Below are 13145 nucleotides of genomic sequence, written 5' to 3'. Positions count from 1 at the left end.
GCCTGAATTTCAAGGACTCCCAATGACTGCACAGTAACTGCACATCTGTTAAGAGGGAGAAAGTCGACTGGAAAGCTGCTGAGCACTGGCCTTTAAAACCTGTTCTAGGTCAAATATGTGCTTGCCCAAAATATGTGGGAGGAAAAAGCCTAATATTTGTCAAATGGAATAACTAGTCTTCAGATGACTTTTTCAGAATAGCAATTTCTATCACCTTGCTATTGTCTTGTTGCAATTTAGGGATTTCTATAAGATACTGGGTACACTTATTAGAATGGAACTACGTTTAAAAAAATAGTTGGAAAAAACATAATTATAAATTCAGGTAAAAAAGCTCTTGTGTAAGGATTAATGCCATTTAATGACAAGATATTCTGCAGGGGATGGTGGCTGAGAGGTCAACATACGGGCAGGAAATTGGACCAGAAATGGTTATGTCTACACATTGTGGTTATCAGCCATTGTCCCTCTGAAAAGGAGAAAGAAGAAATGGAAAGCAGACTGCATTTATAAAGATCCATGCAACTGCAAAGCAATTAAGCAATTAGAAATCACTCCTAGCATTCAAGGACTGAAGGGTGAGGGAGCTGCACTCATGGCACACTGCTGCCATATCCCAGGCAGCCTCCAGCACTCTTTAGGAGGAACAAAGTTCTCAGACACACTGAAGCTTTTATGGCTCCTGTGTGGCAGACCCTGAAACAACCGTGCTGAGATCCTGCTCCACAAATGAATGACGGCACGAGAGATAGCTTGCACTGCTTTGCTGGAGTTTTACTTGTTTGTAACTGTGACTCAGCCAGATGCAGTTGACACATGAAAAAATGTCAAAGATGGTGTTTACTGCTGGCACTGCACTTCATTTGGGCTTGAAAACAAAAAAGAAAGGAAATAAGAAACATCTGGCTCCAATTAAGGCTCACAAGAAATGGAGAAAAGCAGGAGAAGCATATCTAGTCACTCAAGAAGTTTTGTCTCTGTACAGCTGCATCACATACAGATTTGCAAGGAATAAGGTTTTCTTTCGATTTGTCATATAAAATTGTTTATTATTTTCATAAATAAAAATGTACTATCCTTTAGGATGTATTTATTGATTTGCTTAGGTTTTGTCATCTGTTTCCTTATGCCATTATTATTATTTTTTTTCATTAAGGCTTATTTAAAATATTCTGGTGAAGTTAGAAGTTCACAATCTTTTTGCTCACAGTCCTATTTCCATTTCCCAGCTGAGAAACCATCCTCCATTTGCAAACCTGGGACTGCAGCTGAAGATTTCGGAATCAGAGTGTGTCATATACAGAGATACAACATCCCGCCCAGAGATGTACACAGTGATGTCAGCTCTGTAAAGGAATGAAGCAAGGATGATATTTCCACAGAAAAAGAAAGGGCAGTGTTAGTAAATATGGGATTTAATTTTTGTTTCTTTCCTACTTTGTCATTTAAAATCTCTGCAAGCACGCAAAGCCTCTACTATCATCCAGCAGCACTTCTATGAGCAAAGGACACCAGATTCAGGAGCTGGGTATGCTTTTAATACAGCGTCATCCTCAGACTCAGTGCTATACTTGGATACGGCTTAACTCCGCATTGCTGGACTGTTCCATGACTCAGTTTCCCCCAGAAGATGCTGCCTGTCTGGGCGTGCTTTGCTCTGCTCTGCACAAGTCCCTTTTTGAACCCTGTTCCTAAAGTTGAGATGAAGCAGCTAAAGAAGCCTAACAAAACTCCTTTCCTCACTGAGAGTCACTGATGGAGAACACCATGTAAAAGCAGGGCTTTGTTCCTTCTCATGCACCAGGGATTCATCTGCTGATCACTGACAACAAAAAAAGACAGTGTTTATTTCAATTCATTTTTTTAATAGCTCTTTTTGCCTCTTTTGACTATGATATTAATCTCTTAGATTTTAATTTGTCAGAAAGAGACATGTTAGCATGCAGAAGATACTAGTTTTGGCAGTTCAGGTGTTGCAATTTTCTTTCTGCTTCCCATTTTACGTGTGCCTTTTTCTGATTTTTTTTCCCTCCCCATTTTGCCGCCGCTCCTCTCTGGAGAAAGATGTCTAGCAAGTCTGAAGGCACAGATTTTATTCCCTGCTGAGTGACCACATTACATGGTAGAGATGCACAGAGGGGATGCAGCAAGGCTGTCCCACGGGGGACACTGGGCTTTTCATCCTCTGGGGTTATGCGAAGGTAGACAGCATCTCCGTGTCAGATGGGGAGGGGTTGGAGGTTACTGTCTGTACGAGTGATGAGTGATGGGGCCTTGTACCCTACCAGACGTGGACATGGGCCCTGTGTGGCGATGCAGCTCCTGTGCCTGGGCCACATGCAGGTCTGGTTTGGGGATCAGAGGCCTAGGGTGCCATGCTTGGAGGGAGGAATGGTCTGCTGGCATGGTCACAAGCCCTGCCACACGCACAGTGAATGGGCTCTGGCCCATATGAGTGTAAGCATAGCTGGGTGTCTGCTCTGGGACGCTCTCCTGTGACAGGCAGAAGATGTGAGATTCGATGTCTTGTTAAGTGAAATATTTTGTAGGGTGGAAAATGTTGGAAATAAATGCATGCTATTTATCTACCAATTTTTTTTTTCTTTTCTTTCCTAAATGGAACTGAAAAGGTTAATGTCCTAGGAGTAGGCGAGTAGTTAATGGTTTATCCATCACAAGGTTATGGATATATAATATCATTTTATAGCAGGGCAGACAGTCCACATCACAACATGCCTTCATGCCACTGGGACAGAATATTGATTGCAATTGCCTGCTGTGTGGTGACTCTGACCCTCTGGTCCCTTTGTGCTTGGCAGCTTATCATCAAGTTTCACACAGGTAAGAAATACAATTCTGCACCATTTGAGCTCTGTCTGAGCTCTTTGTGTTCTTCTGCCTTTCCTAAAGTGCTTAAACATGATTACTGATAGACTCATCTGTGCCCCAGACTTCTTAGGTGGAAATGACTTTCTTCTTACATTGATGTTTAAAGAAGTACTTAAAACTTTGCCTTCTCTTGTAAAACAGAATAATGTAGCAAACAATCTTGAATATTTCATTTGTAACGTACGTACGTACACTGTGAATGAATTCTGTAACGTAGTTTTGAAGAAATGTCTAGAAAGCTTCTCACTCTTTGGGTAGAAATCTGATTTACTTTTTAAAAGACAAAAATAAAACTCTAGCTAGGCTTGTAAATTATGTTTTAAAGAGTAACTACTTAGCTGTACAGGGAAAGGAACAACATATAATCACAAAGGTGCTGTATAGCACCTGTCCATGATTTTACTGCAATTTGCATTATAGAAAGTTTTGTGGAGGGAATGTAGGAAACATTGGTTTGCATATTCTATATCTGAAAATCAGGTGAGTGCAACCTCTTAAGATGTTTTCTTGTACAAATTTTGAGCAGAAAATTTGTTTCCTCTCAGCAGAATACTCAGTATACGGACATGATACAAAATCGTGCATGGGCCTATATGTACGTAAAGTACATTGCAAGAATCAGACATTCCTCACTGCTCACCCAGCAAGACAGATGTTATTGGAGACTAGGAGGCCCAGGGAAAAGTTTATGTTAGGACACACTGGGCTATATTTGCTTCAAGAGATCTATCAGATGTTTACAGGGAGGGAACATACCTGAACACACGAAATGGCACATAAGTAAATATTAATTGCTTAACTTAAATGAGTAATTATTTACCTTTGTGAATATAAGAATATGCTTAGGGCTTTGTTTGACTTGATGATCCTAAACCCAGATGATTTGAAGTTAACTCTTGGCAGCTTGGGAATTCTTGTGCCTCCAACTTACACAGCTACAGGGAAACTAGCTGCTAGGAATAGGACTGAAACTGCAGCGACTGCAAGGATGGGAAATACCTTCATGCCCATCTGATGTAGTGCTTGTTGTGCATAGTTGTAGTGTTTCTGATTTTTCCAAACCTTAACTGCAAGTATTACCATTAGCAGTCCCCAGGATGTTTGGTTTAGAAAAGAAAAAATAAAATAAACAAAAAAACACAGTTCTTGATGACATAATATTATGCAAGAATCTTATTCTCAATTTAAGAATATGTACAGTCAAAATCAATGTGATTCTTGAAATGATTAATTTCTGCAAAACTTAAGGACAAATAAAAACAAGATGTTTTCCGAAACTTAAAAACAGAAGAGCCCTATGATGTTAAGCCAATGCCACAATTATTTGAGGCTGATGAGTTTTACTGTGCGTGGGGGTAGGCATGACTGCATTATTAAGCTTGGGAATTCATATTTGTGAAAGATACAGATTCCTCCCCACTCCACAAAAAAAAAAAAAAAAAAAAAAAAAAAACAGTAACGAAAAAGCAGTAACGTTAGCAGATCCCAGGAGTGTCATGCTGTTGTTACATTGGTGAGGTGGATGCTGCGTGCTGGCAATTGCTCAAGAAAGATGTGCCTGTACCTCCAGGGGCCAGTGCTGGACTTTTTGCCTCACAGCTTTGTGTTTTTACGTTTTACCACTTGCAGAAGAAAATATTCAGGAGTTAGATCCCAACAGATTCGGGATTAGTGGTTGTAGAAGCGCCAGCATTGATGCTTCCAGCCCATGGCTGCCCTGGTCATACTTCCTCCTCTCCCTGCTCCTCTACAGGCAGCCAGGATCTCGTGCATTTGCAGGGCAGCACTGCTGCAACTTCATTTTTGGGGATCCTATGTGACATAACTGCTTCGGCCATGGAGGCCTGGAGCTGTGCTGCAGGTCCCTGAGTATCTTGTGGGTTCCCAGGTCCAAAGGGCTCCCAAGGCAAAGCAGGAAGCTGAGCCCTGGTGTCATTCCTCTGCCACATTGCCCCATGTGCTACATGCATGTGCCTGCCACGCGAGCCAGCACTGCTGGGGCAGCAATGGTTCAAGCACTCACCCAGCTTCGCCACATCAAGCCCTTGTCTGCAGCTGCTGAAGTGTCCCCCCTCCTCCATCACCACCCACCCCCTGCTCTCAATTGCTGTATGAGTTTTCCTTTCCTTTTTGTAACATTTCCAGCAGAGAAACAATTTAATAAGCTGATGGCTAGCAAAGATATTACCTAGCTGCACATAGATGTTATTCCACTAGCATCACAGACATTTGGCTGAAACGTAGCTGAGACAGACTGAAACACAAATGCTACATAGCAACTACATGAGCAAGAGTCAAGCAACACTTGCCAAGAACAGAATTACCCCAGCCACGTGGCGCATCCCCTATAGTCTGGAATAACCTTTCAGTTATATGAATCCCATTAAAGAGCAAGAAGTTAAGCAATCTTTTTACTTGAATGAGAACATTAGGAATATACAATAGCACATGTTCTCCTGACAGCACTGTTTACTTTTACATTTTCTGGCTTTACTGTATTTGCCAGCATCTCGAAACACGGATTCTAAAATGTCAGATCAAATAGGAGGCCTCAACTTCAGTTTTCTGTATAATTTCAAGGCATAAACTGCACCCAGTGCCGTTGAGTGGGAAGGGATTCCAAATTCCACCCTCCATGTTGGGTTGGGTGAGATAAACTGAGAGGAAGCCTCGGCCCATGGGGATCCCCTAGGTCTTGGAGCCATATCCCAAAGCTTGAGGTCCACCAGCACCTTCTCTACTGCAGTTTCTGCTGCAGAAAACCGCTGAGCCATTTAAGATTTGCCAGCCTCTTTTTAAAGAAACCTTAAAATTTCCAGGTCTTGACAAACACTATCAACGCCTTGGTATAGTCAGAAATTCCTAAGAAATGTAATTTCTCTGCTCTTGCTTATATTGTGCTTTTTTGTTTCCTGAAGCTGCAGCAGCCTGTGCAATGACTACTTCAGACAAAGCCTGCTATTCCTGCCAAGAGACAATAAAAATTGGCACCTGTCCTGGAATGTGAATAGAGGCTATGGCTGAGACCAGGACATGGATTTTTATCTGTATTACCCCATAAACTCTGGCTTAAATCAGAATATTTCTGTGTGATTCTTGGAGGTCTGATTATCCACCTGCCCATTGCCAGTTTGGGTCTTGGAAATCTATGGCCCTGTTTTGCTCTCTTGTTCCCTGTGAAACCCTCCAGGAGCCATTTGGGCTTTTCGCAGGTTCAACAGCTTGAGTTTCTTGCGTTCTGGAGGCCCACACCATCATTGCTCCTGCTCTTCTGGCAGCTACACAGAGCAGTTTCTGCCTACTTCTCTGTGTGGATGCAGATTAATTTTTGAAAGCTTTGATCCCACATTCACGGCATTGTTTTGGGGGGTTAGGAGGAACTAGTGATTGAGTCCATGGACGAGACTGGGGGGCACAGAATAAAATATTTTTTAGTTGAAGCTCCAAATAAATCAGCATCATATTTGTATATTTCCTTCATCAAATTATTTATAAGCATATATATTTTGCATACATATTTATGAATATGTAAATCTTGATTATTTATTCACACAGAAATTACAGAAACCGTGGTACCTCCTTGCTTCTGCCACAACGGGGGAATCTGCCAGGATGGAGCCTGTGTGTGCTCTGACGAGTGGATAGGACTCCTTTGTGATATAGGTTAGTACAAGCAAGGCAGCATGAGCAGTTGGTGTTATTTCTGTGAACCCCTCTGTTCTGGGAGGCTCCTGATCCACCTTCCCTCTCCTGGGACCTGCTCAGCAGGGTCGGGTGTGCAAGAAGTGACGTGGCTCTTCTTCCTAGAAGAGGCCATAACTTTCACCCACTTCTGTCACTCTTTTGAATGAGTAACATATCTGGGGAAGACATTATGGTTTTCAACTGTCTGTGGCCTGTTTCTAGCCAATTTGGACTTTGTTTGAATTCCTCTGTTTGAACATCACAATGACTTGAAAATCTGATTCAGACCTCAGTGGCTAGCATTGCTCTCTCTGGATTTTCCAGTGCCAAGGGAACTCAGTACCCAGCAGGATAATGCCTATACTCATTTCCTGCTGCCATTGGCAACATCACCACAAAAGTATTCACATGCATGGATCTAGACAGGATTCCTGTAGGAGTGCCAGAAGAGCTGACTGATGTAAATGTGGGACTGCTCTCTGTCACCTGTGTCAAAACATCATGATCAGGGGAGGCCGCAGAGAACTAAAACACCAACATCATGCCCACCATTAAGAAAGGCAAGAAGGAGGACTGGGGAAACCATAAGCCTGCCAGGTTTTCCTCAGATCCTACAAGTACTGTGGACCACATTCTCTTGGAGCCTATTTCCATGCATGTGAAATACAAGAAAATAATCAGGAGCAGTCTGGATTTACAAATGGCAGATCAAGTTTGAGCAACCCGACTGCCTTCTGTATGAAGTAACTGGCCAATGTAGTCAACAGGAGTGAAAGATATAATACACCCTGATTTTAGTCAGGCTTTTGACACTGTCTCCCTCAGCATCCTCATCTGATAGGTAAAGATGTACAGCTAGGGTGACTGGACCATTAGCTGGGCTGAAAATTAACTCAACTGCCAAACTCAAAGTGTAGTATCAATGGCTTGATTAGATTAGAGTACTGTAAAAGTAGGGCAACCCACTGGTTGATACTAGGGCCAGTATTGTTCAATGTCTTTGTTGACAACCTGAATGATAACAGAATGCACTCTCAGCAAATCTGTGGACAATACTAAACTTGTGGTGGAGTGGAGGTATTGTTGACACTTTAACAGTAGAGTGTCAATGCAGAAGAGCCTTGGAAACCTGAGAATCAGACCAGTGGAAACCTCACAGCGGCCTGCAAGGACAAACGCCAATCTCTGTACTGGGGACACTGGTACAGACTAGAAACTTGCTGTTTGAGGAGCAGCCCCGCTGAAAAGGATCTGAGAGTGACAGTGGCTGCCAAGTTCAATATGAGCCAACAGTCTGCATTCATTGTAAGCAAAGCAGAGCAGCCGTGCTAGGCAGAGAGAAACAGATTGATGGACAGCATTACCCTCCCCATCTTGGGCACTGGTGAGGCTCCACTGGGAACTCCGTGCTCAGTTTTGCCCCCTGCACTCCAGGCTGAAAAGACTTGGAGAAACTGGAGAGAGTCCAGCAGGAAGCTGTGAGGAAGTGAGGACCTAGGACAAGTGTACTTCAAGGAGCATTTGAAGGAGCTTGGTTTTTCAGTGTGGTGAAGAGGCTGAGGGCAGAACAAATAGCAGCTTCTGGCTAACTGAATGAAGTGGTGTCGTGAAGATCATTGAATCCAAATTCTTCTCAGTAGCACCAGATGGCAAAGCAAGGGTCAGCAGTCTTAAGATGCAGTGTGATAAGTTGAGATTAAACATGAAGAAAAGTATTTTGGTTAGAAAGGTAGTGTCACTGTGGTATGTTGTCCAGTGGGGATATGGAGACTCTATTTGGTCGGGATGATCTCCAGAGGTTCCTGCCACCTGCATTTTTGACATACCTTGCTTTGTTGATCACCTCATGGCAAGTGAGTTTCAGTTTTGGGACTATAAGGCAGACCTAATCATTGGCAGAGCCATAAGTACTTATTTGTTCATAACCATTTATATGAAGGAAAAATATCATGTCATAGGAAACTCAGACCCTATAGAAAAAGAGACACACGGAAAGTTATGTGACTTCGCAAGGAAGCCTGTGCCAGGACACAGGGAATGCTCCAGGTCCCCTGTGTCCTCTCAGGATCGTAAGTATGCTTCTTTGTCTCATTTCTGCTAATGGGACACAGTCAGCTGAAATGTGGTCCAAATTAACAAAAGTTAGCAAAAACAAGATGTTGAAAATCCTAAGACCAAGCAAATATTTTTTTTCTGCCTGTGTCCTGCAGTATTTTTTCAAGCATTTGCAGCACTGCAAGGTAAATATGTGTTGTTATAGCAGTATGCCATGGTGTGAGAATGCAGCAGGGTGCCACTCTGGGTCAGGCCACAGGCCCACGGATCTCACCATCCCGGCTTTAGGAGCAGCCAGTGTCAGAGGCTTGGAGACGGTGTGGGGATTGGGGTGGTGTGAGGGGGCCTTCCCAAACTGCCCCTTCACATTCCAGGAGGCAGCGGGGCAGCAACTTCCTAGGCCAGCAGCTGCATCTGGGACATCATGGTTCAGTCACCAGATGACTGTCCCCCATTAACTGTACGAATCTCATCAGCAGAAAACTTGTATTTTTGTCTCCACTGCTGTATTCTGTAGCATTGAAGCAAACCTAATTAAGTGAAACATTTAATCTTTTTGAATTTCCTAAGAACAACACAGTGAGAATAGTACAGACAGCAAAAATTATGGGCTTTTATGGCTTTGGCGACTTCATAAAGATCACTTCTTGCAGCTTGGTTTTAGACAAGATTTACCTAACTGCTTTAACAGACGTTTATTTCCTTTAAGACAAAAGAGTCAATGAGTTTCTATTTTCTTAATACTATTTTATTTTTGAAAATTTCTCCATGTATTAAAAATATTTGATCCTAGTGTTTTTTCTTTTTTTTTTTTTTTTTTCTCTTCTGTACAGCTAATTTCTGTGAGGCCAGTACTTACACATACAACAATTCTGAAGGCGATATAAAAAATCTTACTTTTGAAAGGATTATAGTGGGTAAATATGGCAGCTCCAAAGAAAAATGTGAACCTCACACTGTGAATGGTATGTGTCTTTCCTTTTACTTTCACTTCACAAAGGCAAATATAAGGTTTGTGAAAGATGTTAGATCGTTAGAGCAGAAGATGAGAGCTCTCTGTTTAAAGCCAGAACAGCAAGTTCAAGCAGCAGGAGCACAGATCTGTCCACACAGCTTCCTACCTCAAATGCATATGATTTAATGTACACATCCCGAGTAGGGTACGTGCCTGTCTGGAACTCATCTGAGAGTTGGTTAATGTCACTAATGAACTGGTGTTTGATAGAAAAATTATCTGTTTATCTCCTACTACTTAACATCAGGATTCTGGACACTTTCCATGAACTGTGGCTGAATTTTGGTATCAATGAAATTAGAAAAACAAAAGGCAATATTGGGGTTTCTCGCAGAAGAGACCTGAAAAGCACGGAGTATTCCAGCAGCATATACCAGCTCTCAGAGACCTTTTAGAGTAACTATTGCATGGCAGTTCCACCTGCCCTTCTTATTTCTTTCATGATAAATGAAGTACATTTTACAAGACATGATAAAAAGTCTTTCTGATGGTTTAGTGCTGATGTCTGCACCTCCAGTCTGAGAGACGTTTCTGCAGCTCTAGCATGTTTAAACCTATCTAATTTTGGCATGCATAATCTCAGCCGTTGTGACAAAATTATGTCTATAAGTATAAAACACACGTTCAAAAAAGACCAGTAATAAACCAGTTAAATAATTGATGGTCACTTCTAATCTTGAGAGACAAATGTTTTTTGTATGCAAACAGAAAATAACGCTGGCTAGGGTGTCACACCCACTGTGCTGTTTTACTTCCCAATGAGGTCATGTGCATATGACTGAGGGCTTGTGTACTAAATGCATATCTTTCTGCTTTTACAATATTACCAGGTAACTCTTCAATTGCGATCCGCTTGTGCTCCAGAAACGGAATAACTCCTACTTTAGGGCAACCCAGTGTGCAGAATTGTAATGAAAATCTGGACTCCCTAGCATCACAGGTAATCCTGACATGCTGTTTACAGAATGGCTGGGATTCTGCAGCATCACAAGAAAAAAATGCAAAAAGTATTGGAGGCAGGAAATATGTATTTGTGTTTCGTTTCTTAAAATTTTGCAAAAAGATAAATGAACCACCAAAGCCTTTTTTCAGAGGAATTCTTGGCATGTGCCTGCTTTGCAAATGGATTTTGTATACTGCTGATTATTTTATTTTGCTTGATTTTGCCTGAACACCATATCCCACCTAATATTACCTAGCTGGCCTGGAAGTTCCTCACTCAGGTTCCCATTTCTCAGCAAACACCTGAGAGTGGAGGCAATGCTGACACAGGATACTGAACTGCTGAGAAAATTGGTGGGATTTGAAGAAGAGGGAACACAGTGGTGCTAACACTGACATGTTAGAAAAGATTAAGAGTAAAGCCTAAACACTTTTGTCTCTCAAAAATTCAAAGTCAAAATTTCTTGTATGAATGACAAACTCTCCCTGATTAAAAAACAAACAAACAAACGAACAACAACAATAACAAAAAACACATATACCCCTAGCCTTGCCTTAAGGCTTAGGTCTGCCATACTCATAAACATGGAGCACTGAACATGATTACACATTACAGACAGCCACAGCTCTGCTTTCTGCTTTTACTCTTCTATTCTTTATCGCGTCTCAAATAAAAAAAAAAAAAAAAGATACAGTCCCTCTGAGTCAATCCTTCATATTGTTGCTTGAATTCTTAATCCTTGAGATCAAGATTATATTTTCACAGTATATAACTTTTATTAAATTGTTCAAATGTCAAATCTTCTCTGTAATAATATGTAATACTACCAGCAGTTATTTATAATGCTAGTAAGAGGCAGGTCTGCATTTGATTGCAACATAAGGTTAGCCTGCTGCTATTAGTAATTTGGGGTTTTCTTACGATTTTTGGTGTTGTACTGCCACCTAGTGAACTTCAGGCAGCTGAAGGTGCATGCTAGGAGTCCGAAGACGTATAGTGATATATAGGCCAGGTTTAAAACGATTTTTATTACTGTAAACACAAATATTTACTTTGAACACGAGATGATCATACAAGTAAGAAGTAAGAATAGTGAACATAGACGTTCACAGTGTACATAATAAAGCTGCTTTCAAATAAAATAATAAATCTCCAGTAATTAATTATAAACACAAAATTCCTTCCTTCCTCCCTATGCAACACATTCCCTTTATTTCCTACCACTCTGAGCTTTAAAAACACTTATAGGTTTCATGATTTAATTAAACTTGATTTGGATGGCTTAATGGATTAGAAAAAGGGTGACTCAATGTACTATTTAGCTAGTGTTCATAACAAATGAAGAAAATTCTTCTGATGATAAACAGGTTTTCCATGCCTTGTAGTCATATTGTCAGCTAGCTATACCTTCATATAACATACAGATAACACCTTATTTTTTTCTGTGTGTGTTTGTATGCCTAAAATGTTATAGACATTTATGCCCTATACATTAAGTGCTAACTGATTCAAATCGGACCCACCCAGAGCTCCTAACAATTCTTGTTAGTACTTCCAGCACTGATTCTTCTCTTTCTCTTTTTCTATTTATTCTGATTTGACCATCTACAATGTACTGAAGTGAGGATAATATTCTCAGTGCAGTTTATGACTGCTGTTCTGAGAAGCACTATTATTCTAGCTGACATTTCTAAAGTTCCTGTAATGTTTTTTTCAAAAAAAAAAAAAAAAAAGTGTATATATATATATATATATATTTATATCAGTTTCTGGTTATTTGAGGAATATTTAAAGGTTTACAGAATTTTGTAATCTCAGAAGCTCCAGGAGGTCTTACTGCTGCTGTTGACACCCACCTGCTATGAAGGAGTGGAGAAAGATATGATCAGATTCTTCTTTGGTTACCTGTATGATTTTGTGTAAGAATGTTATCAAACTGGTGATTTTTTTTCCTTTTCTTGTATTCTTTCTTTTGAATGGCATTTTCCTAATAGGTGGAAACTGCAGACTCCAGTGCTGTTTTAGAAATTGCAAAGACCACTCAAATCCTTACCGCTGTGCCTGACCAATTGACCAGACAGAACATCTCTGCTGCTGTGAATATCTCGGTGCAGATTCTGAAAAAGCCAAACATTTCAGATGACTCTCAAGTGAGCTTTATTAAGACTGAAATAAGATATTTATGGTTTAATATTTGGGATATGGATTCTGTCCCCTCTTCACCAGCAGATTTAGCAATATGCTGAGTTATTTTGGTGGCCCTGAGTGAATACTTGTGGAATCACTGCTGCTTCAGTTCCCAGAATGGAAATTTGTTTCTTATCAGCTCTTTAAACTTGGCCTGATCTGGAATTCTAATACTAGCATCATTTGATGTTTAAGTTTGTCATTTAATCTTTACTGTCTAAATTAATGGAAGTGTAGTATTTATGAACCCTTGGCTCAAAGCTTATATTCTCTCAAATGATATCCTGTATTTTGTTTACTCCACTGTATGTACTTTCAAGTAATGTCTATTGTATTCTTACTTTGCCAGTGCACTATGTAGAACAAGGGATG

At 40.8% G+C, this 13145-nt stretch overlaps 1 protein-coding gene across 1 annotated transcript in view; it reads left to right on the top strand.

The window, feature by feature from the left end:
* The first annotated feature begins 974 nt into the window (after positions 1-974).
* ADGRG7 (adhesion G protein-coupled receptor G7) overlaps positions 975-13145 on the top strand; it is a 28508-nt gene continuing 16337 nt past the window's right edge. The window contains exons 1-7 of the mRNA XM_083821463.1: positions 975-1016; positions 1230-2201; positions 2711-2841; positions 6445-6552; positions 9462-9593; positions 10474-10583; positions 12581-12736. Of these exons, the coding sequence (XP_083677589.1) occupies positions 2194-2201; positions 2711-2841; positions 6445-6552; positions 9462-9593; positions 10474-10583; positions 12581-12736 (645 nt within the window). The 5' untranslated portion in view covers positions 975-1016; positions 1230-2193. The remainder of the gene's footprint in view (positions 1017-1229; positions 2202-2710; positions 2842-6444; positions 6553-9461; positions 9594-10473; positions 10584-12580; positions 12737-13145) is intronic.

The sequence above is a fragment of the Anser anser genome (genome assembly GCF_964211835.1).
Source record: "Anser anser genome assembly, chromosome: 1".
NCBI classification, from domain to species: domain Eukaryota; kingdom Metazoa; phylum Chordata; class Aves; order Anseriformes; family Anatidae; genus Anser; species Anser anser.
This window is presented reverse-complemented; position numbering and strand designations above follow the sequence as displayed.